The sequence below is a fragment of the Electrophorus electricus genome, chromosome 3 (assembly GCF_041902795.1).
Source record: "Electrophorus electricus isolate QZ-2024a chromosome 3, ASM4190279v1, whole genome shotgun sequence".
Lineage (NCBI taxonomy): Eukaryota > Metazoa > Chordata > Actinopteri > Gymnotiformes > Gymnotidae > Electrophorus > Electrophorus electricus.
In genome coordinates, this window is record NC_137499.1 from 2,896,350 (window position 1) to 2,921,607 (window position 25,258).

The 25,258-nt window shown below is 44.2% G+C and overlaps 3 protein-coding genes across 38 annotated transcripts in view; 1 reads left to right on the forward strand and 2 right to left on the reverse strand.

Annotated features, from left to right (window-relative positions):
- mical2a (microtubule associated monooxygenase, calponin and LIM domain containing 2a) overlaps positions 1-1,729 on the reverse strand; it is a 37,438-nt gene extending 35,709 nt beyond the window's left edge. For 11 of the 33 annotated variants that reach the window (XR_014121886.1, XR_004776520.2, XR_014121888.1 and 8 more), the window contains exon 1: positions 1,524-1,720. The gene's annotated coding sequence lies outside the window, so the exon portion shown is untranslated. Of the gene's footprint in view, positions 1-1,523 lie in introns of all 33 variants that reach the window. The other 22 variants (XM_081709615.1, XM_035530284.2, XM_035530277.2 and 19 more) reach the window with 10 other exon arrangements.
- A 1,121-nt stretch (positions 1,730-2,850) lies between these two features.
- On the forward strand, positions 2,851-8,903 carry dkk3a (dickkopf WNT signaling pathway inhibitor 3a). The gene is made up of 7 exons (XM_027012886.3): positions 2,851-3,224; positions 3,560-3,685; positions 3,812-3,892; positions 5,053-5,145; positions 6,392-6,536; positions 6,809-6,965; positions 7,662-8,903. Exons 1-7 carry the CDS (start codon positions 2,982-2,984, stop codon positions 7,747-7,749), a joined length of 933 nt encoding a protein of 310 aa, XP_026868687.3. The 5' UTR covers positions 2,851-2,981; the 3' UTR covers positions 7,750-8,903.
- Positions 8,904-9,142: 239 nt separating this feature from the next.
- Positions 9,143-25,177, reverse strand: usp47 (ubiquitin specific peptidase 47). Of its 4 annotated transcripts, none has more exons than XM_027012896.3 (29): positions 24,975-25,177; positions 20,812-20,871; positions 19,527-19,721; positions 18,711-18,872; positions 18,238-18,391; positions 18,050-18,146; positions 17,822-17,967; positions 17,621-17,700; positions 17,258-17,407; positions 17,064-17,159; positions 16,814-16,966; positions 16,520-16,678; positions 16,309-16,440; positions 16,072-16,148; positions 15,703-15,758; positions 15,452-15,564; positions 15,240-15,344; positions 14,924-15,131; positions 14,422-14,537; positions 14,014-14,133; positions 13,097-13,859; positions 12,606-12,781; positions 12,433-12,513; positions 12,165-12,280; positions 11,714-11,832; positions 11,333-11,463; positions 11,201-11,248; positions 10,802-10,932; positions 9,143-10,632 (listed from the first exon to the last, which is right to left on the reverse strand). In XM_027012896.3, the coding sequence occupies exons 1-29, from the start codon at positions 25,017-25,019 to the stop codon at positions 10,458-10,460; spliced, it is 4,164 nt and encodes a 1,387-aa protein (XP_026868697.2). In that variant the 5' UTR covers positions 25,020-25,177; the 3' UTR covers positions 9,143-10,457. The 4 variants fall into 4 exon arrangements, with proteins under 4 accessions (XP_026868697.2, XP_026868703.2, XP_026868711.2 ...); XM_027012902.3 differs by having other exon boundaries at positions 18,759-18,872; positions 24,975-25,176; XM_027012910.3 differs by lacking the exon at positions 20,812-20,871 and having other exon boundaries at positions 24,975-25,176.
- Positions 25,178-25,258: the final 81 nt, after the last annotated feature.

Sequence of the window (25,258 nt, forward strand, 5' to 3'; positions counted from 1 at the left end):
CTTAAAACTCATGCCATTCCAACTGCACTGCCAACATCACTCATCATTCCTCAAGAAATTCCAGCAGCAATAAAAAACGATGAAAAAATACATTTTGCATGACTTTTAACAGAAGGGTATTTCTGTGAGTGTATGTGGAGATCAAGGTGAGCCGTATGTGTAAAGATATGATTAGTGCCCTGGTGATGATGTTGCTATATGTGAGGGTAGTTAATGCAGCCCACACCCACCTATAAAGTAAAGCTTTTGCAACATCTGAAACCTGAAAATGGAAAAGAAAATAGGAAGAGAAAGAGAGAGATGGTGACAGAGAGGGAGAGAGAAACAGAGTGAGAGAGAGAGAGAGAGAGAGAGAGAGAGAGAGAGAGAGAGAGAGAGAGAGAGAGAGAGAGAGACAGCGAGATGCCCTGTTGCAGAAGGCTATAATTATTGTTCATTCCGGTGCAAATTTCTAAGAGATTTTTGCAAACTTCGAGTTCCCCCTAAAACTAATAAAGTGATGGATTACTATCTATTTTAATATGAGTAAATTTACATCTTATGAACAAAACCAAAATTGAGGGGGGAAAAAAAACTTTGATTCAGTTCAGTTCTCCAAGGAAAGAAAGCTGTTTACAGAACGGAGATGACCAAGTTTCTCTTTAAGTGTGTTCTATGTTAACTGGTGTCAGATTGAATTTCTTCCCTATTTCCAGTTTCATGGCATTGTTTCCTCCTTCACCTCAGTATTTTACAAGACCTTAAAGACACCTGCAGCACGGTTGTGACCCATGAGTAAGGTGCTCTCAGCAACTGTTGTGTAACTCCTTATAACTATGATGACTTCTTAGAACTAATATAACTGTTATAGCTCCTCCTTCTTTATTATTATTATTATTATTATTATTATTATTATTATTATTATTATTATTGTCTTTATAACACTGTGTCTGCAAACTACATATGAATAATACTGCCAGGTTCAAGTCAACTATCACTCTTATGTAAAAGAGTATGACATTTCTTTCTATTTATTTATAGAACTATTTATCCATTTTATACCACAGCAATGAAACCTAATCTTGTGAGAAGCAAAAGTAGAGTGAAAAGTGGCCTATAAGGTCTCCTCTTCCAGAAGAACATCTCGTAACTCATTTAGCTAAGTAGTTAATGCAGGTAATATATGCAGGTGAACACTAACATAACGTAGGTTGGATGATATACCGTAGACAGCATAATGTTACAGAGTGGCGTCTACATACGTCAGTCAGTCCAAGTAAAACTGATTACTCCAGCAATATGTGGTACTGAACACAGAGGAAAACTACTAAAGGTTGTCCTCCTTAGTTACTTTGTGTGATCCAAAAACAGCGAGATTGAAATAACCACTTCATAACAGTAATTAATAACAGCAATTCAGTTTTCGTACTAGCAACAACATATAATGAACATTTTCCAGTGTGTGGATTTTAATCCAATATCGATCATTTACAGCGTATATTTCATGAGAAATAAATGCTGATAATTGTCTACGTGCTACGTACCTTACTGCCTGATGCTATGTGACACTCTTCGCGAGCGTCCCGACTTCAAAAAGTGAAAGGAGCGAACCGACGGCGCGTGGTAGAGTATAGTGGGCAGCGCGCTGAGCGAGTGACCGGAGCGCGGAAGAAGCGCGTGTGAGTAAACCGCTGCTCGAGGACTTTTGAAGGCGGTGAACACACCTCGCCGTGACCGCGCAAATCCACTGTGTTAATACTTTTCTAAACAGGATATTACGCTGCAGGAGAAGCAATGCTGCGTCAGATGAAAATGTTATACCGGTTACAATTAAACAAAAAAATAAATAAACAATGAAAAAAACAATAAAAAGGTTAACGGGCGTTGACAGCTTTACACTGGCATCAGGCCTACTGGTACCTCACTCACCTGTGTGCTCAAAGGCAAACAATATACAAATATACAGGTGACAGTGGTCACTGAGGGGTATTGTATCTTAAAAGACCTCCGAAAGGTCACTAAAATATATAGTGCAGTGTGTTTCTTACATCACTAGAAGGCAGAGCATCGTTTTACAAGTAAATAATTCAAGTAATTTCACAGGCACGTTTGAGATTATCTAGTCATCTCTGTATGGACGTGGCGCCACTTGGTGGTGCGTATGAGAAAAACCAGGCATTGCAACAAGGGGAAGGGTACTGAGTTTACTTTACGTAAGAAATAGATCTTTACGGAGTGAGAGCAATTACCTTAAATTAAGTCTACAGACAAAACCTGGACATACCTAGTTGGATAGCTCTACTGACAACACATTGCAAGTCCTACAATCCGCCAACTCAGGAAAAAAGTTTTATTTTACTGATTTAAACTAGGCCGCTAAAACATGACCGGAGACACTAGATTGTTCATGTTAGCCCCACGTTAGAGACCACCTGGAGGCGAAAGAGCTGTAGCTCGCCTCCAGAAGATACAGGTGCAGATCTTTTATTATCGAAAATGTTCATAAATTCAACTTCAGTAATACACCAATCGCTGAAATGTAAAAACAAACCTGCCAAATCAGATGAAAAAAATAAAATAAAATAAAATAAAATAAATAAATAAATATATATATATATATATATATATATATATATATATATATATATATATATATATATATATATATATATATATATATATATGCTATTATATATTAAATAGCTTAAAGTCTGTGGACAGAAGAGATGGTTATTATTACGGTTATTATTGAATGCATTAAACTAGTTTCTGTGCAGAGGAAAAACGAATTACACAAGGCGGTCTGACAAATCCTGTCCTCGTGATAGCCTATGCGACAGATGGACCCGCTTGCGCGTGCATGTGCGCGCACACAGAAACGCTTGTGCGCAGTTCTACCGTTCTCTGCACAAAGTCCGCTCGTGTGTGTCCTAGACACAGAGCACCGGAGGGCACAGCCGGCGCGCTTCTGCACCGCCCTTTCACAGCGCTGATTCATCTAGATGGGCCGGATCATTCTGTTGCCAATGCACAACGCAGGGAAGATGCGACTGCTGTGCCTAACTCTGTGTGTGACCGTCGTCAATGGAATTGTCCCTGAAACTTGGACAACGGTCGACGTGAACTTCAACGCAACTGTGAAAATGAATTTATCACAGGAACAAACGACACTGACCGACATGTTAAAGGAGGTGAAGGAACAAATGGAAGACACGCAGCACAAATTACAGGACGCTGTGTACCAGGTAGCCCCGTTATTCTGGATGCATTTATGTTTTTAAGTTGCGCATAAAAACATCTTAAATACAAGTTGTAAAATGAGCGAGTCCCACATTGTACAAATTCTTCTAACAAAGCGAATAAGAAACAATCGAAAATACAAGTAGGATTTAACTTCATTTCCTAACGTGTAATGCCTCAGTAGGTGTAATTATCAGTTATTTTATAACTGCATATTATTTTATAATTAGATATATTATATAATTATTTTAGTATGTTAGTAGTAGTGTTGTTAGTTTCTTTGATCTATGAGCAGTGGGTGATCCTATTTTTTACTTCTTTTTTTTTTAACATTGTACAGATGGACAATGAGAGTGCTAAATCCAGTAGGTACATCCAGAACTTCACCTCAAATTACTACAGCGAAAGCGATTCAGAGACCGTGTCTGGAAATCAATCCATCCCAACTGCAGAGCCGATCGATAAGGTAATCTGGCATAGAGGTCACAGACATTCTCGAGATGACTGCTTCCATCCATCTAACTATAAACTCTTTTCAGATAAAATAAGCAGTGTTTAAGCAGAACATATTTCCATGTGTTTCTGCTTTCAGATGTCAGACAATACAACCTTAGAGATCCACATCTCCAGAACCACTGAGCAACCCAACGGCAAGGAAAATTACATTAATCATGTGAGTAATTCTCATCTCCATCACATGACAAAAGCTGAGCACTTTAAAGTTGCCCAGGACTGCAGCAGCATTGATCATATTTACCCTTTGATATAATACTCTACATTCCATTGGCTGGTGTTGGATGTCTTCAGCCTCAGACCTTTATTCTTTCTCAGAATAAATGCACAACAAATGTTACAGTTCCCCTTGCACAAATCTGTTTGCTGAAGTACAGCTCCCTTCTCACAAGCCAGGCATCCCTTCCCAAGGTACTTATGTCCTTGCTGGCTAAGAGGATTCTGCCAGTTTTTTCTGGGCCACGGCAGGAATTTCAGGCTGCAGAGTCAGAAGGGAGACCAACGTGCTGATGGAGGAGCTTAATGCCCGATAACAGTCTGATCACAGAGGAAGTGCTCGTAAAAGTTCCTTGGCATTCTTTGGTCTACTTGCCTTTCTGATATGAGAGCAGAGGATGATCAATGTATGTGAACTTAATCACAAAGGAACTTACTACAAGTACTAAGGGGTCTTAGTGACAGTGAATTGGAATAGCAACACCTATGGGCATTTGGCCTTGCATCTTTAAACTATTGTCCTGTTCTTACTGTTTAGTGTCTACATATTTGAGCTACCTAGACTAGCTACCTAATTTTTTGAGTAATGGCTACTTAGACTAGCTCATTTTTGACCAATGGCAAATCAGGAGAGAATTGGGAGGTTTACTTTAGCACTCAGATATAAAAAGAATTTTGTCCTATACATCAATGGCAGGCCAAAAAGTCAGGGTGACTTTTCATATAAATATTGGTCAGATCATGTGTCAGCCACACATCCTACAGAATTCCCCTGGAACCTTCTACACACAATCCTGTGCTACACTGCACCACTTTGATAGACACGTAATGCAGATAAGACACATTTCTCATATTTGTTTATGAACTGAAGGCATTTAAACTAATGCTCTATTTGATAAAACACTATTATAGTTACCAACATGGCATAACATATAAAGATTCCATGATGTTTCTTATCAGAGCGGTGATTTAGAACAGAGATGTCCGTCAATGAAAATGCATTAGTGTCAAAGAAGGAAGTGAAGCTAAGTGGGAAGGGAAATGCTGGAATGGCCTGTTCCTGCGTCTGAAGGGTTTTTCTGTGTCTTCATTCCACTTTCTCAGGAGTGCATCATTGATGAGGACTGTGAGAAGAGTATGTACTGCCTCTACGAGACACACCACTCCAAATGTCTGGCCTGCAAGGAGCTGAACGCGGTAGGAAGTCTGTGTATAGATGGCTTTAGCACAAGCTCCATGTACTACAGCTCACTGGGCCTGTTCCCCAAACAGACCTAGATACCCTGAAAACACGAACGAACTGCACATTCTAGGGCACACACACCATACTGATCTCCACTGAAATGATGCAAGCAAACCTGCACTGTAACTGCATTGCAGCACAGCCACAAGGGCATGTGAAACCAGACAGGAGGGAGCTGTTCCTCCTTTGGGTTTTAAATGATAGCGCACTGTTTGCTGAATTGGAGCATGTGCTCTCTCCCTCTCAGGACACAGAGAGAAGAGCAGAGAGCAGAACAGGGGCAGCCAGCAGCCTCAGTACTGATGTGCTGTTGGCAGCTAGGCTGAAGCCTGCTCAGAGATGGTTTGGTCTGCGTCCAAAAAAACAATGTACAGGGGTTGTCAAAAAAGCCCCACCTACACTCAGCTGGTTCTCTGTTGAGGCAAATACTGCAGATCTATTTATCTCGTCTTTGAGTTCCCAGGGGCAAAAAAGAGCTTTAAATGAAGAGTCTTGAAATTATTGGTTGATTTCATCAGACCATGGTATGACATTACATTTTAATGACAAACGTATTCTGTTCAGTTGTTATTTTTTTGTGTTGTATTTCAAAGGCATATTTCTCTGGAACTCTTTAAAAAAAAAAAAAGGGGGGGTTTATGTAGAAACACACTGTTGAATGAATAAATGAATTTATATATATCTATATATATATCTATATATATAGATATAGATATATATATATATATATATAGAGAGAGAGAGAGAGAGAGAGAGAGCTATCACAGGGAGTAAATCCAGAGAGTATCTACAGTGTAACTACAAAGTGGTATGTAGAAGTAGTGAAAATTGCAGATTGCAGTGCAATACACAATGTTTCTAGAGAACGGGGCATTATGGGCAACGTTCCTTCATCAGATGTGCAAGTAAGGGGTTTCTGAGATTCTAGTAGATGAAACCAGTTTATTAACTGGTTAAAGCTGGTCCGAGTACATTTAATGACCTCCATAAAAGAGCTTTCTGTTCTATGGAAACATTATACTGCAATTTTTACTAACCCTCAAAAAAAAAAAAAAAAGATTTTTGTGTTTAAACATGCCCAGTTGTTAATTTGCAACTAACTTTATATACTACCGAGAGTCCTGCGGATGCATCAGAATTCTTCAGAGGGGTTATAAGACAATCAGAGGGATTAAGTATCATGTACTTTTTTTATTGTAGACCTGCAGTAAAGACAAAGAATGCTGTGAGAGTGAACTGTGCGTTTGGGGTCAGTGCAGTAAGAATATCACTAAAGGAGAAGCTGGCACAATCTGCCAGTACCAAAGTGACTGCAACAGTGACCTGTGCTGTTCCATCCACAAAGGTACAGAGTCATTACAAAAAAGTTATTCCCAAAGTACACATAGCTGAAATGGGTTCCTGGAGCAAAATGCAGTAATTTAGTAATGGGGAACTTGTGTCATTGCAGAAGCCTAAAATGTTTCAGATCTTATTACTACAGTAGTACCTCTCAGGAGTTCTGTTGAAAGACTAGGTATAAGGCATTAAAAGAGATGTATGCAGTTTAAAAGCATTCAAATCAAATGTAAGACGTCAATCAGAATGTGATACGTTCTACATATGTTCTCCCCTCAGCTCTGCTCTTTCCAGTCTGCAGCTCCAAGATAACAGAACATGAGCACTGTGTTCTCTCAGCCAATCATCTGTTAGAACTGTTATCATGGGACACGGAAGGAGAGGGCCCAAAGGAACACTGCCCCTGTGCTGGGGACCTAGAGTGCCAACGCCTGGGGTAAGAAACGGGAACAAGTCCCAGGTCGTGCTGATTTACCAGTGTGCACGTTGGTTGTTAGTTCCTCTAAAGTAAATAAAAAGGCAAGCACCCTCGAAAACGTTGAGGCACGGGTTTAAATCCATAAACAAATGTCTGTATGGAAAATCTGTGCCGCTATGACAAATTAGTGAATGTTTTTAAAACAATCTGAAGATGAGTTTTATATTGTAAGCATTTGAAAGTACTGAAGCAAAACAGTCAAACAGGTTAGCATGAGTGAATAAGGCTGGTGTGTATACGAACTCTAAGAATTTATGGAAAAACAGGCATAAATGCTATATCAAAAGCATTTAAACACCAGGACTACGTCAACATTATTACCATATCAAACAAATTCTCCATGAATGTAAATGGTCATAATGGGATGTTTTCATATCCTGGCCTGATCTACAATCAAAGGAGTACATATAAAAATGTTAATTGCATCCACCGATAATGATGATAGCTTAGTATTTTGAGCATAAATGAGTGTATGAGAGTTCTTGGGAACAAATTTGGGAGGTAGTAGGACTTTCTGAACTGGAACTTACTCACTTCATACTCAAATTAACCATTTCTAAGCCAATCAGAGATTTGAAGCATTTAACAACTGATGTGGAAATTTTCATCAGATGGTGTTGAGAGTTTAATCTCTTCCTGTGCTTCCTTCGTCAGTCGTGGCTCCTTGTGCTTGAAAGGCCAGAGTTCCAGTGAAGAAGACCTGACTGACGCGCTCTACTCCGAGATCGACTACATCGTCTAAACCTGGAAGTGGGACCTGCTCAGGTCCGGGGGTCGAGCGTGCAATCAGCTGAACAACAGTGATCCTCTGGATATCTTTGCAAGCTGCATATAACTAGTCCTTTGTTGCCCTTAAGTGTTCAGCAGAGCATCATGTACTTTTTTAGAAAACTACTCCAGACCTAGCTGGGCCACAGTAACCTTACAAAGTTCCAGTCATATCTCCACATCATGCTTCATGTTGCAGTGTTCAGCTCCCTCTCATATGTATGCAAGACTTGGCTAAAGCAGTAGATCTTAGCAGGACAATGTATTAGAGCTCATCTAGGTTTCTGATTACAGAAAATTATATGGAAAAGGCATAAAGCATACAAGGTACCGTTATATAGACTGAAGAGGTCAACTCAGACAATTAGAAACTACAGAACCTACTTTGTTTCTACAGCCTGTTAGCCAGCATGCACATTCATCAGCCACCCTCAACGCCATGTCATAGTTCAGTATTTCGGTGGCACAACCTTCTCAAGAGAGGGTCACGCTGCGCTACCTCTGTGGCAGTGGCATGGCAGTGGATATCGTGCTTATATAAACGTAGGTACAGCAGTGTTGCTGAGGTTTTACCAGCGTCACTTGGCAATGGCAGCTCAGTGGTTAAAGTACTTGTCCAGTGGCAGCTCGGTTGTTAGGATACTTGACAAGTAATTGGAAGGTTACCAGCTCAAGCCCCACCACTACCAAGCTGCCACTGCTGGGCCTCTGAGCAAGGCCCTTAACTGCTCGAACTCCGTTCAAGTTGCTTTGGATAAAAGGGGCAGCAAAATGATGCGAATGTAAAAATGTTTAGCGGAGGTCTGCCAGCCCATAATCTGTCAGAAACTGAGCATACATAAAAATCAAGAGGATGACAAACTGTGCATGGCCATGTATGGGCTCTAGCTTCTGCCCCAACACCTGCAAGGTGTACCCACAAGGTAGGTATTTCTATTAAAGTGCCTTGTAAGTGTATGCAAATAAGGCTAATGATCCATATAAAGCAGAATATGGTCAAGGTCTAGAGGTATAATGAGTTATGACTTCTACACTGAAACTAGCATGCTCAAACAAACATCCCAACTCATCTAAATCTCACATCAGTCATTAAAAGGTTGAAAAAATAAAAATGAAATTTGTTCTCAAGTGTGGTCATTCATATAAAAAAACTAATGTAAAAATATTAATCAGCTCTGTAAAATGTCTTAGTGTTTCTCCTGAATAGGTTCGGCTTGCATTTTCAGCCCAGACAAAATGTTTTAACAACCAAATAAACTTTATGAAAAGGGGTGCAGTTACATGACACAGACTGCAGTTATTGTGGGTAATGGCTTGATTTCCTTAGACAGACATGCTTAGCGCAAATTTCAAGGTGGAAGCTGAGAGACAGAAATGGATTATTTTTTTATTTCCATATTGGCATGTCTACGGTGAACAGCGTTGTGGCATTAGGAGCCCTGGGGGACCCACGGCAGTTCGGCCCCACTCGGTGGTGCTGTGGCCTTGACTGCTGCTCCTTCAGTGCGGCTCTAGAGCATCCGCTCTAAGGCTACGCAAAACAGCAGCTCGTCACATCTCCACACACGCACACACACACGCACAGGCAAGGCCTGAACCAAACTAGGCTCTGTTCACATTGTGCAGAAATAAAAACGGGTGAAAGAAAACCCAAAAGACTAGGTATTCAGCAAAACAAAAACAAAAAAAGACATTAAAATGTGCACCAGAAGTCACTCACAAGACCCAACATCAAGTCTGGGCTGAAAATAATTTACAAGAAAAACAAAACAAAAACAAAAAAAAAGAAAGAGGTAAAGGTAGCACTCTACTTGATTTGTATTGCCCTAGTCTTACAGGATTGCGGACAAAAAAAAAAAAAAAGTACCAGTGTCAGTAGCCCTAAAATAGTTGTGAAGGGAGCAGGGCGGAGCTCCCTCTGCATTGGGCGGAGCTTGGGTGTGGCCACCGTCACACCCACACATGCAGGGAAGCACTCTGGGAAAGGGAGGACAGAGCCTCAATCAGCCAGAAAAATAAGCATTTAATTCACACCTATTTACTGTTTTTGTTAATTGATCAAGAGAGACCTTAGGTATTTTAAATCAGAACAATAAGACTACAGGCTGAGACAGTGGAGAATCTCAAACATGAAAGTGAATGTGTTCATCCTTGTGGTCGCTGAGGGAAATGAGCATTTCTTGAAATGAGCCTGGATCATGGACATGTACGCATAACATGGACTCAAATCGCCACTCCGAGTAAATGAAGGAGACACAGTAATAGAGCCCCCGCCCCCAAAAAAAATTCTAAATTGAAGATAGAGACAGGCCAGAGAAAGAGTTACCAGTCACTCCCAAACAGAGTCCTCTATTCGACAAGTGCATCCATCTCCGCAAGGTCATGTAAGATTGATTTGTCTGAATGATATTCGGATTTCTTCTCCTTTGAAATAGCTTTTGCACTTCCCTTTAAACTTTACAGTACAATAAACTATAGTGCACAATAGTATTCTGAGCCTTGCAACACCACCCCCTTCAGAGCTCAAGAGGAGAAGGCGTCAGCCATACAGCACTGGTGGCGGTGGATTTGACGTTGAGGCCCTAGCGCCAGACAAGTGTCCCCGGCGAGGCAGCGCTACACTGCAGCGGGCAGGCCAGCTATTAAAAATATATTTGTGATCAGGACGGTCAGGGCCCGCCCTCAGTCCTGGCCTGGGTCTTTACTAGGGCCCCCGTCCAGGTAGATCTTGAGGGCTTTCTCTTTGCGGGGTGAGTAGCTGACCCGATGGCCCGTCTTCAGGAGCCGGCTGCTCTCCTTCTTCATCAGATCGTTGCGCTCCTCTTCAGAAAGTTCCATGGGTTCCTCAGTGCTGTCCCTGCAAGACGAGGTATAGGGCATGTTAGCCTGACAGTGCCGGCACATTCCCAGCGTGTTGCTAGAACATGTTGCCAAGACAGGGCCCTGCTATGGGCCCTGCCATGGCCACCTACAGTGTCTGCTATGTGAATGTTATGCTGCTTCTGTTCGGAATGCAGGGCTGTTACCTGTAGAAGACTACCGCACCATCATCGCAGATGTACAGGGGCCAGACATTGAGCGTTGAAACTTTAGGATTCCAGTCCAAATCCTGATGGATCTCCAACACAGATATGTCGCATGGAAACGTTCCTCGTCCCTAAAGGTGAAAAAGAGAAATATGAACTTTAATGACTTAATGCAACATTACAAAGGACACTTAAAACACAATTGTGGAACTCCAGTCCAGGAGTGCACAGTACAGCACACTTTATCAATATTTCCATTCTGCCACACCTGAACCCTCAGCTATAATTTAGACCCTATAGACCTGACTCAGCTGTGACAGTACAGCAAAAACACTTAACTACGCAGACACAGGCCACTCCACCCAGCAACAGAACCAGGTAATGAGCAAGCTTCCATACCTTGGCAAACTCCAAGTTCTCAAGAGGAATTCCACTCATTTCACTAAGCTGCAAAGGGAAGCAGAAAATAATTCAGCATTAAGAACACTTTCACAGGCCATTGGTCACTGAATCCCGGCACGCCCTCTGCACCTTTTCTTTGAGCTCCTCCACGCTGCTGCTCTCTAGCATCACCTCGTGGAATGGCTCCAGCTTCATCTGCTGTGGACGCCAGCGCCGTGTCAGCACCGCTAGCTGGGACATGGACTTCATCCGCTCCGGTTCTGCACCACACGGTGAGCAAAGGCATCACACAAGACAGGCATGTTTTCACACACACACACAACCTCTCAATAAAAACATATCTGTAATATATACACTGTCACCAAGTAAAGCAGTGAGACGTCAGTGCGATGCACTGTTTAGGCCACAACATTATAATGCGCCTAGAATAATTACACACGGCATATGCGTTTAATTTCAGAGTATCTGGCATTGGTGCCAATTTCTGTACAGCTCATAATTACTATTTACCTTCAAGGACTTCGAGGAAGACTTCCCAGTTACTGGAGATATTGATATCCTCCTCATAGACATGATAGTCCAGAAACACTGTGCCTGGGTTTTTCCAGGTCTTCTTCCTGAGTCGAAACCTGCGCACGCACGCACACACACACACAAAAACACAAACACACACACAGGATGGACATGATTTGTATTCTGTGGTGATTCAGCTTTGTAATCATAGCAGTGAGTCAGGGCACTGAAAAGGTCAGTTGCTGCAATGAGTCACTAAATCGCATGGAGAGATGGATGTGCAAATTCCAGTCACTGGTGTGTGTTTCTCAGAAGTCCAAAAATGTTGACACTTCTAATTAACATGCAACCACTTTTAGCCAATCATACATTTTTGCATTTCATTTGCTTACGCATACGTCCTATGTGTTAGCGCAGGAACAAGACGATAACGCCCTTCGATTCTGACCTGTCTATGGTAAGGTCCAGCTTGCACTGGTCTCGAAGCTGGGGCAGTAACTCCTCCTTGGACTGCCTCACAGTCATGCCCTTGGCAAACACAGTGTCCAGCAGGAACTTGCAGGGCTGTAGGGACATACCAGAAGCCATGAACTAAGATCTGCTCCCTTCCCACACACAGACGACCCCTGCTCTACTCCGTCCCCGCCTGCTGGAACACACTTCACCCGAACACACCTGGCGCCTCCCACACAAGCCCACGCAGATGGCCGCCTTACCTCTGGGTCATTGACTAGCAGCTGGTACACCTTCACCCTGTATTCCCCTTTCTTCAGTGCTCTTCCTAACCGAATGGTGATCTGTGGCAAACAAAAGAGCAGAAGCCTTATAAAACACACCCTAGTCCTGCAGAAAGGGGAAGAGAGGCTGGTCACAAAGAGGACGGCAAAACCTTGTTGTCATCCGAGAAAGAGGAGAGCGTCTCGTTGAGGCGCACGCTCTCAAACTCCTGGTTGTTGGCGTAGACTCGGAAGACCTTGAACTGCGTGGCGGCGACGCCAACAAACGGCTCCAGGTTCTGCTTGAACGCTGCCAGTGTGATTCTCTTATCGACGTGGACGAGTAAGCCTAAACGCAGGAAGGTGGCTGATGGTCAGTATATCCCACCAACAACAAAATGATCACGATCACTATGAAAGTTCGAATAGCCATTTCGGTTTTTGATGGCACAGCAGAAAAAAAAACTCAAATGTTGGTAGAAAAATAAATCAGGGTTATTACAGTAAACTAGGTAAAAACATGCTTAAGACTTAGTGTTTAGGTATTTCTCAAGCATTTGACTTTTAAATTCATTACAGAATAACTTTTTAAATTCAGTCAGTCATTCATTCAAAGCTTTTTAGCATAAACCCCCATCACCCAGGCACCAGAACAGGGCCTCACATTTATGGCCGTCCCCGGAGGTGTCCTCCTGTGAGAAAGGCTCCGCCCTGAAATACAGGTACTGCCCCTCCCCTTTGTTCTTGCCATTCTCATCGTACTCGCTGTCGGTGCCTGAGTCCTCCTCTGCCGTGTCCCACGTCTCCTTCTTGCCCTCGTGGGCCTTGGAGCGGCGGCTGCTGGTGATGCTGTGCGAGTCGAGGCCGTTGGCCAGAGGCAGGGGCGCGCTGTCGGCGTTGCACAGCGTGTCGCTGCTGTGGCTGGAGCTCAGGATGTCCGAATCCACCGAGCTCGTACTGCGGTCGTTGTTGGCATCCGAGTCGGAGCGCTCCTCCGAGGCGAACTGATTCTCTGGGTCGGTGGCAGCTCCGGCCGGCTGGCCGCAGCACTCCAGCCGACCGGCCTCCTGAGCAGGCTCGGGTGCTGGGAACTCGATGTGCTCAAAGTCGCTGTGGTCAGAGCTCTTCTGGCTGTCGCTGGTGCTGGAGGTGTGCTGCTGCTGCAGGGACAGGTTCTTCAGCTTCTCCGTGCTCTCCTCCAGGATGGCCTCCACAGACTGCCCTGTGCCCTTGGCCCCTTCGAACGAGTCCTCCGAGTCACCGCTCACCTTGGGGAAACTAGTTCTATGGGCCTGAGGGCCAGGCAACTGCTCGGGGAGCGACACAAACAGTCTGATCGTGTTGCCATGGCGATCCAGGAGCTTCCACAAGAGGGAGTCGGTAAACATGACTTGGTGGTCTGCAGAGTCTGAGCTCTCCACAAAAACCTCGAAGGAAATACAGGGGGGGGGGGTAATTTTAAAAACTGGCCAGTAACAATACAGCTACTGATGCAACAGCTTGGGGGGGGGGGGAAACAAACAGCCTCACACAAGTGTAACTGAGCAAATTGACCGAGTGCTCAGTGTTGAGAAAGCAAACCTTATTACTCCTGAAGAAACCCTCTGCTTTCAGTGTCTTGTTGGGCACGTAGAGAAGCCGGAGGTCATTATAGCAGCGCTCTAGGACGACACGCATGGTTTCAGCAGACAGCCCTGAGGCCTGGAGGAAAGGGGGGAGGGAGAGATAAGGAACAGGATCGCCAGGCTGTTCTGTGATGTTATTTAATCACGACTCGCTGTGAAGAGACACAGAATGAAATGCAGCAGCGTGGGGTTATGAAAGCCTTTCGCGCCTTTCATGTCAAGCTTGTTGATTAAGGAGAAAAATGGTATTAGATCTTAAGTTTTACAGCGTGTTAAAGAGCAGTGCTTGACGCTAAGGACTAATGGTCTCAGTGCGTGTGTGTGTGTGCGCACTCAGTCACTGAATGAATGAGAGAGAATGCACCTGTGCAATGAGTTGCTTGAACTCTGTAATGGTCTGGTTCAGGTACGCCCTGACGGTGACAGGAGCAGCGATGGTCTCGCTCTTCAGATCCACCACGTGGACCTTCACCATCACCTCTGTTAAGACACCAACTTTAGCGTGCATTGTGAAATTTTCCACTGCTTATTTCTTAGATAAAATGCTGGATTATAAAACAGAACGGAAGACTAAGTGAACCTAAAAGAGATGACAGGCAGAAGAGGATCTGGCTAACAACTGAATGATGAAATAAGTAGTTTGATATCCTGGGAGACAATGACTACATTTAATCTTAAACACAAAAGGTCTAGTGCCAGTAAACCCATGGGTTAGACAACAACACTGCCATCAAGTGGCCAAAAGAGGAGCTAAATTTAAGCAGGTGGGTTAGAAGGAAGCTGATTCCACTTCTCAGCTTTATTAACAACGAGGTACAGAACAACGGCATCCGTAGGAGACGGAACAGGTGCAGACGCAGGCGCACCTCCAGGTTTGTACGGCTGGAACAGCTGGTCGGGCCTGCGGGACTCCAGCAGCAGGTCGAACATGTAAGAGGACTTGACGCCGCCGAGCAGCAGCCCCATGGGCATGTCCTCCTCGCCCTCGTACGAGCGCTCCAGGTACTCGTGGAACTCATCATACTTCACCAAGCGGCAGCAGTCCAGCGGGACGACGCCCTCAAGATCCATCAGCTGCCAACCAAGAGGGAGAGCATAGATTTAGAGAGATATGGGGCAAAATGTACCGATCGATCGAGCTGCCTTCGGCGCTCTCTGCGTATGGAGCAGGGCCAGGCTTACCTTGTATGCAGTTTCTGTGGCCTCTCTTAGCGTTCTGTCCTTGTGAACCTCAAGCTTGCTTTCCATCATCATCATCTTGATGGGATGCATGCAGAAAAGCTTGATCTGGTGAGCGCGATGGGGGGAGAGAGGCAGAGAGAGGGAGAAAGGTAAGCCCTCGCACAGACAGCCTGTAGACAAAGCCCATGGTAAGGCTCTTAGCAGGGGGGCACCTTGCACGTGTTGCGTTCGATCTCTCTCTGTCTCTTCTCCTGCTCCTCGGACTCCTTCTCTCTCTGGACGAGGCGCTTTATGTGCTCTGGGAAGTCCTCCACATCGAGGCATTCTGCACACACAGTTGAATTCATCTCGTAAGAAATAAGAATGAGATCATTTTTTTTTATAACTATATAATCCAACCCGTGTTAAGAGGTATATTCATATGTTTAGGATTTTAAAAGTAACCTCATAACGGTTCCCTTACTTGCATTCCTCGAGGGATCTTTCAGTCTGTATATGAGCATGTACGCATTTGTGGAGCTGTTGAAACAAGACACCATTAGCCACAGATAAATTTTGGGGGATATTCTAGCCTAAATATTATTAGTAATGCAAAAAATCTTCTTAGGCCTCTCTCTGGCATCTGTTAAGACCACAAGTGCAGGATAGAAGGCAGCCATCAAAGGGGCTTTGTTCAGCACTAAATAAACACTCTGTTGTTTTCTTCCTACTAAGACGTCATTTAGTTGTTTAACGGCTAAAGTGTTTAGGTTTTTCTCTTTGAAGGCACAGCAGTCGAGACAGTAGCCAGAGGCACACGCGTGAGGCAGTGAAGAGACAAGACTCCACAGACCTCGCAAAGGCACTGGAGTAATAGCCTCTGCTCCCTGAGGTCCCGCCATATGTCTTTCTGATGTCATCCTGTGTGATCTGAACACACCACCATCAAAAGCCTTTAGTCCCACGCGCTGAGCCAAATTCACATTAGTATTCTGATTAGGTAAGAAACTACGAAGGGGGCTGCGGGGTTAAAACATTAAAATTAATCATTCGGAATGAGGGGAAAAGTGCTGAATGAGAAATGAGAGACCTTGCTGACATGCTGATCGTTGAAGCTGTACCACTGGCCATCGCAGAATGACTTGATGCAGGCATAGTAGTGTCCACCTGCGGCACTCCCAGAATGTACCATCACCGAAAACAGCTCAAAGGTCAATGAGCTCTGTAGCAGAGGAGGGCAGTGATTGAGGAAAAGGCACGGTGCACTTCATGAAACACAGAAGGGCTCGCGCTGGACCCACCTTCGGCTTCAGGACCCGCTCGGCGGCACTGGCGCTGTCCAGGCAGATGCCTTCATCCACGCCGTCGTCCGTGGAGAAGTCATTGCTCATCTGGTCGCTGTGGCAGCTGCCTTCGTTTTCCGCACCGCTGTCTGTGCAGCTCTCCGTCTGAGGAGACTTCTGTGGGGCACACACCAGATCAGAGACATGCTGGTCAGTCAGTGTCCTGCCTTACTGACGCTCCATTCAAGACCACGCAGAGATGCGTTATGGAGAGCTCGGGATTCAGAAAAACTGACTAGGGCATGAATATACCTCATCCTCGAGGTCCATGAAGGGGCTCATGTCGAGCTCCTCGGGGAAAGTCATGCGGTCATTGAGCTTGATGCGGTGCATAGTGGTGTAGTCGAAGTCGAACCGCTTCAGCTGCAGGGTTAGCAGATAGGGGAAGTGCAGGAACCTCAGGCCCTGATGCACAAGAAAGGGAACAAGAATCAGAGCCTATGTGAGTCTGTACATTTGAGTGTGTGTGTATTTTAGAGTGTGAGAGAGTGCTGCCACTCACTTTACGAGCATCACATTTCTTTTTGCAGCGCTCACAGAAATACTGGTTGGGCCCGTCCAGAGTCTCGGGTTGGATGAACGCCTGTAGCGCCTCCTCCTGTTGCACATGATGTCATAAGAAAACTCAGGACACTTCTAAAGGCACGCGTGCACAGTGAAAGCCAAAAGGTTAAAAAGGTGAGCAGGAAGACACACCACACTGCCAAACGCCTGGCTGGCTCCGAAGGGCCTGATGACCAGAGGGATGTCCAGGTACGTGTCGATGCGCCAGCTCTCGTAGCCGCACTCCAGACAGCGCACATAGTCCTTGAGCTTGCCCTGGTACAGCTGGTTTATAAGGTCAGCCTGACACACAGAACAGCCAGGATAAACCACACGCACTTCACACTGAACAAGACAGACACCCTACACTCCTCCACTCATCCAAAAAAACCAAACAAACAAACCAAAAAAAAAAAAAAAAAAAACTTTTCTGGTCACACTGAGCTCTTTGTTTAGAAGTCGGGGCTTTGGATTAGGGACTTAATGGCAGGTGTCAGAAGGAGACGTGGTCCGTACCTGCTCTGTTTGCTTCCACTTCTGCTCCAAGGCATCAAACATGACCCGGCAAAGTTCCTGGACATCATGCTGCTGCCAGGCTGCAACACACACACACACACACACAAAGTCAAAGACGAATAATTTCACAGTAATCCAGAGGGATATATCCAGCACTCTAACGCAGCTCATGTTCCTCTGGGTGAAAGGCATGGAGCTCACCCTCACTGCTGTCCCATCCAAAGCTGCGTGTCACGTCTGTGGTCTCGATAGCACGCTTCTTACTGGTCTGCAGCAGCACAAACAGCCTCTGCAGCTGGTATGGGATGCTGGTGACTGGGTCCTCATCAGACTCCTCAAACTCCCAACTTAAGGACAGAACAAGGATTTGTCTCTTTGTCTCTGTCTCTCTCTCTCTCTCTGATTGATGAAGATATACAAGTCACTTACTTGTAGAGCGCATTTCTAAACTCTGGCGTCATGAACAGGGTCTGCAGTAAGCTGTTCAGGTAACAGGTCATGGCCTGATTGACCAACCCCACATAGCCTACAGCATACAGGCAGATAAGGGAGAGAGAGGTGAAAGCTCAGCCTCGGGGAGGGGGAGTCTGGGAGCAGAGGGCTGTTTGAGGCTCTACCTGTCTCGGACTTGTTGAGAATGGAGGAGTAGGAGTAGCTGGGGCTGCTGTAATCGCTGCTGCAGCCCACCGTACCGTCCCGGGGTAAAGGCCCAATGAAGCGATCTTGGGAGCTGTCATCCAGCCCACTGCTGTCTGCTGTGCCTGACTCATCCTGTGTGCGTGAGCAAAGACACACGCGCGCACACACACATTAAGAAAGTGCATGCAAATATTTCTGACAAATAACTTTCTGCATCTAGCCTCATTAGCTAATAGCTTAGACAACTGATGATACTCTGAAAGCTTGTTCATGAAAATGTAATATTTTATTTATGGGATATTTTTCTCTCATTAAAATGTAAATTCCCTCTGCAGTACTTTCAGTTAAAAAGCTAAATACACTGCACTGTTCTCAGCTTTTCCCCCTTAGGAAACAGCTGCTGGAACAGATAACCCCCCTAGTCAGGCAGGCACTGCAGAAGCACGCTTACGTATATTGAGAAGTGTGAATCTGTAAAGCTCAGCATCTGACCACTCACAGAAGCTATCTGAGGCTGCTCGCCATCCTTGTCTGTGAGTTGCAGGAAGTTCCTCTTTCCTGCATCAAACCCAGACTCCACCAGAGACATTTCACTGGCCTGGTCCAGAGGAGCCTGTGGAGAAGGGGGAGAGCGACAGAGAGAGGGGGAGAGGGAGAGAAAAAAAGCACAAGCGAGAGCAAGCAGGAGAGGGAGAGTGAAGGCTCAGCAACATAAATGTTCCTTTTCCTTTCCTCCGATTTATTTCTAAATCTCATTTAAATTAAGGGACCTAATTTCAACTCCCCTTTAATATTTTGGGGCTTGTTTGGTGTCTTCAAGGATATCAGGGATATTTAACAAACAAACTGAAAGAACAACCCCCCCATTACCCATTTCTTAATTTCATATTCTAAGCCTACCATGGTCTTATTTCAAAAGGCTGAAAAAGGTTCTTGCATTCGCATGCAGCACATTGTTTAGATATCCAAGTGAGCCACCAGCACAATGCTGTGGCTTTGATCAAACCTCAGTGTCTATTCCGGTGTCCTACTCAGAGAGCTAACTCCAGCCTAGCACCTGCGCTGGGTCAACTGCAGGATTAGGTGTAAAGGGCCCAGAGTATGCACAGCCCCCCCCCCAACGCAACTCCCCCCCCAAACATCTATGAAAGGAATATAACAGTACAAAGCTGACTGTTACCATGTTACTGCTATATGAGCAACAATATATTAAGCTGCAGAAGGAATGTGTCCTACAGCGATATTCCCAAAGAGAGGATCAGCTCACCATTTCCACCACATTGCCCCATGCCAGTTCAAAGGTGCCATTCACATAACCAGCCTTGTGAGCGACATCTTTGTAGAGCTTGGCCAGCGACGTGGACGCCGGGAGGTTGAGGGTGAGCCTCTCGTTGACTGTCTTGGCATTGGTGGTGTCCTGGACGATACACAGCACTCGAGGTTCCTCAGCAGCGCTCTCTATCTGCACCACAGGAAACAACTCTCTCACTTTATCTAGTGAGGCCTGCTGGACGAGTGACGGGTCGGCCCCCGCCTGACAGGCCGTGCCCCTCTGCATTCGGCTCAATGAGCAGGTGACGAGTCATTCTGGGAGGGCTCAAGCAAGGGGGTCAATCAACAACCAGCTGTCGAGAAACTCCCTGGGACCAAGCCATAGCATGACGGGGAGCAGCATGTGACAAGAGGCAAGCAAAAGTGGAGCAGCAATGGTTACGCAACGCAGTACTGATATGACCTACTCCAGCCCCGGTTTACATTAAGCTCTCAGAAGACAGCTTGTGCGGGAAGACAGGGAGCTTATTAGCACACCAAGAAACATGCGCAGCAGGTCAATTTATAAACCAACACTTATAATCAACACTGTAAAAGCTTCCAATAAAGTTGTTAAAGCTTGCAATGATCTCAGGGTAGCAGACATACATTTTGGGCGGGTTGGACTGAGACATGCACGAGAGACAGCATGCCTTCCAGTGAACCGGGAAATGTCACATTGTCCCACAACCACTTGGAACTTTGGGTTATGTAACATGGGAACACAGCGTAACCGTGTAAAGAATCAGACCAGTGAACGCGCATAATGTCTGCTGAGTGGAAATCAGGCTCTGTTTACAAAGACAGAGCCATTTTCTTTTCACACAATGGCTCTGTTCCTTCAGACTGCTTTCCACTACTAATCTGCTAACATTACCACAAGCTATATGCCAGGGTCTCCAAAACTGACAGAAGCAAAAGATTTCCTGGTCATCTGGCAGAGCAGCACAATGTTCACGGGTACAGACGAGCTGGAGAAGGAATAACTTGAGCATTTGAACTCTCAACAAGAATTAATACTGCAATATGCTTAGGGTCATTAGCTTGTTTTATTAGAAAAATGACTTATTTACAAGCACGGGTTTTTGACCTCACCCCAACCGTTACTTTCATATTAGTCTAGAGTTAGTAACATTTGGCTTAATTAAGCTATCAGTGAAAATTCAGGCCCCATGATGCTCACACACACACACACACACACACACAAATGCATACATCTGAAACCCCCATGCCAAAGATACCTGAGAGAACCTCTTCTTCATTTCCTCAAAAATACTCTGTCTGCAACTCCAAAATACACCCTGATGGAAAACCACAGAGGGCAGAACAGTGAAAACAATTGGTGAAGGAGGGCACTGCTGCAGAAAGAATAAGCCACCTAGAGAGTGCACCAAAGAATAAGCCACCTAGAGAGTGCACTAAAGAATAAGCCACCTAGAGAGTGCACTAAAGAATAAGCCACCTAGAGAGTGCACTAAAGAATAAGCCACCTAGAGAGTGCACTAAAGAATAAGCCACCTAGAGAGTGCACTAAAGAATAAGCCACCTAGAGAGTGCACTAAAGAATAAGCCACCTAGAGAGTGCACTAAAGAATAAGCCACCTAGAGAGTGCACTACAGCTCTTGGCTGTGCCCTTACTGAGAGCTTTCACTTTGATGGTAGTCCGTGTGCATGCCAACACATGAGGGAAACCAATGGGCCCTTCAGTAATATAAAACGCTATAAATGCTACTCAAAGAATTACAGATAACACGTAAGATTTAGAGGTATTTTTATCACAGATGACATCACCACATGCTGACCTGAAGTAGGCTAGACTTGGCTCAGCTGCCACTAAACCTGGCAAATGGTCATACCCTGGGAAGAATCCTGTGAGCTAATGAACTACAGCCCATCAAACTATGAGAGGTCAGAGTTGAAAAATATATATATATTTTTAAATCAACTGTATCAAACTGTCACTTAGTCCACAGGTTGCGTGGAGATGGTTATCATCACTTGTGCATGCGAAGCTGTGAGGGAAAACTGCAAAGTGAAAGGTGAAACACTGGCTACATCAAAAGCAACACTAAACAGAGATTCTCACCTGGCTCACTGCCAGAAGCAGACAGAGCAAGCCAAAGGCCTGGCATATTCTCCTTAGCATTTCCAAGCTATTTGGAGGACCATCAGAATAACTAAATCAAAACGCTCTCTGATCCAACCACTGTACAAGACCATGGCATTTGGCGAGTGGCACACAACTGTAACCAGAGACCATTCCAGAGACTGTGTGTCTAATGTTGTTGACAGAATTATGCACATAGTTTTTTCTCTTTGCATTTATCTAGGGAGACAGAGAATGCATAACTGATGAAAATTCAAGAACCACTTGTTTTGAGGATACAGTATCTACAGATTACAGTAACTTCTGCTTCCTCAGTTCCTCAATAACATCAAATATTCTACCAGCACTGACAGTCAACTTTCTATTCAAGATAGCAGAAGCAGGTAAAACCTAAGACTAACGGGTAACCCTGACAAAGGCTACTAATTACAATTAATAATAAAACTATTTACAGATAACTTAGCAGTCAGTTTTGATGCTCCTAAAGTGCAAGCTAATAATACAAACCTAACTGCTTCTCTCTCTCTCAACCACACACACATGCACGCAAATGCACCAAAAAGCACAACAATTAAGCTTGTGAAAAATAATCAGAAAAATAATGTGCACCCACCCTGCTGGGTCACCTGCACCACTAACCCTCTGTCAAACTGCTTAAATATTGCTAGCAGGTGGCTCTTTCAAACAAGCAGCAGAACCCCCACCCCCCTTGTAGCATGGGCTTCACACAAACTGCTACCGGTCCAAAACAATCCATTTCATTCAGGTTCAAATACAACAGTGGCAGAGGCTTATACCGCAGCTATAACCGAAGAATAAGCATGATCAGAGGAGTACACCAGGCATGTGTTCCCCACAGCAGTATGTGGGTCCTGTGAAGCCATGGGGTTGCCCTTGCGTTCTCACAGCCAACCGCGAGAGGAGGGATGAGGAGAAAACGTCAGATCCACATACAGCTCTGAGAGTGGGGAGCCATGTCTGCTGAGGTGAAACAATGAGTCCAAGGCCATCGTTTAGAGAAAAACAGGGAGCCCAGCTGAAAACTAGGTCAGCTACCGCCATCACTGGACCGACCTGATTACTATGACCATCTGATCAGATTAAAACTTAAGTTGATGTAAAGCAGAGGAAAAAATGGTTACCAAGGAACAGCATGCCAGCTCTGATCACAGCATGCACATAACCAGCCTCAAAGAGACATGCAAAAAATGATTTAGATGCATCGTCCTATGCATCTTCCTAAAAAAATAAAATAAAATTTAAAAAAAATCTGAAAGTGGTGCACCCCCTGGGAAAAGCATGTGGAGTTTTTCTCAACAGAAACAGGTTCTAAATCTCATTTGACCTGAATCAACCAGCTAGCACTGTCTTTTTATTTGAGCAAACAATCCTGAAAAGGGGCCATCAATATACAAAAAATCTAGTGACCCCTACAAAGGTTACCCCTAGACAAAGGAGATCGATTCATGAAAGAATGCAATACTGCAACAAAACAGTAACAAAATATTATATATGGAACCATAGCATTACGTAGCTATTGTAGCATAATTTATTGTGTAGTGAAATTAAATTACTTTGTGAAATTAAAACTGAGGTTTAAAAAAAATTAAGAACCGACGAATCATTTCAACTGATGAAATCTTGAATTTCATGAAGTTAATTAAGCCTATAAAAGTAAAACTGAAGTTTCCTATTTAAAGGTGGTTATATTTAACACATGATTAACTGTAACCCTCAATTTATATGTGAATATCTTTCAGTTATTGGTTTCCAGACTACCATATTGAGATCTTGTTTTAAATACTTTAGATAAAAGAAAATAGACTGCCAATTTAACATTCATGTTACTCCTATACTTTTTCATATGGTTTTACGGTATACGTCTTGTAATACCATTAGCTACAGCAATAAGGCCATTGCTGTAAACGTGTTTTCTGTTTAATGCAACCAAGAAAATACCCAGGCAAACTTACATGCAAAATATGCTAACAAACGTGACCTCGTCAGAACATTAACCAATTTTAGGCAAATGACAGTATCTGTCTGGGACATTAAAAACTTACTTACGTTAGCTAGTAAACAACTTCGTATGTGTCAGCAAAATGATGTTAAAATATAGACGTTTGCTTATCTTGCAGCATTACGAGAAAATAAACCACACCCCGCAAATACTTTCTAAGCACTTTTAGACACTTTAACTTATGCATCTTTGAATTGAATACATTTCTTACAATAACATTAAAAAGTGTAGCCCCTTGCATTCGCTAACTAGCTAGCAACAACACCCAACAGTAAAATCCAACAATACTATCTTACTAACGATATTTACAGTGACATTTTACCCCAAATATAACTAGCAGGTAATATGCCCAACACCTGCTAGCTACATGACATCTCAAACAGTTAGACAGCAAATAAATAAACCTGCCAGCTACCTAGTTTTGGCTGGCAGGTTAGCTAACCACTAGTTAGCTAGCAAGCAACAAAAGCATCATTTTGCAAGCTAAATGATTGGCTAACAAGTTGTCTTCGCTAGTTTTAATTTAAAATATTATATGATCATATTTGTATTACATTTAGTCACATAATGCATCTTTCTCGATACTATAACTAAACTTTGCTGATTTAGCTTCTAATTAGCTTGCAAGATAGCTAGCTAGCCATTTAGTCTTTTAAGTGCATGAAGCTAGCGTTAGCAAGCCAACAGTTAACGCTCAGACGGAAACTTGGATCTTTTTGAGAGAATCTTGTTGCTACAATTATTGCTGGTTAAGCCCCCAGCTAGCCAAAAATAAGATGGCCATAACTTAAAAGCAGCCTTCAGAAAATAATGGGAATGATTTTCCTAATCCACCAGCAGCAATCTGATGACAAACACCAATGTCCTCATATTGTTTACCAACCACAACATTCAGGTTAGCTAGGATCGCCAGTTGGCTAGCGTTAAGTAGCCTTGCTCACCTGTTTAAAGCTAGCTAGCCGGCTATCTAGCCTGTATGTTTGCCGTTTAACCAAGAAGGCCAGTTAGCCTTAGCTAGCTAAACTAGCACCACGGCTAACAGCACCTAGCGAACTAGCTAACAAGCTAAGTATTGTGATTGACGCTAGACCCTGTCAGCAGGAAATAAAAACGTATTTTTGTGTGTCCTTCCCCATTATTCGGCGAAAAGGCGACTAAACCAACAACATATACTTTCACGGCTGACATTTCGTCGGTGAAGCAGGCCTTGCCGAGGACGGACGTGCAGCCCGTCAGTATCCGAAACGCGCTCTCCCTGTGAGGGCTTTTCTCTCACCTCTCTGGGTACGAGCTGGTTTTCTTCGCTGGGCACCATTTCCATTTGGGCGAGTTAAGCGGACATCTACCCAGGCTCTGGTGTCAACGGTAACTCTTCACGGAGGTGTGGGCGACCATTATTTGTCTTTTAGCCAACGCAAGTTAGGCGTCGAAGCTATCGTCCGCAGCTAAAAAAAAAAACTTGTTATCAAAGTAATCGCAGATACTTTCTTTCTGTTGTACTGCAACCACAAACAGCAATCAATGGGGGTAAAAATGGCCGCCTCTGAGTGTCGCGAGATG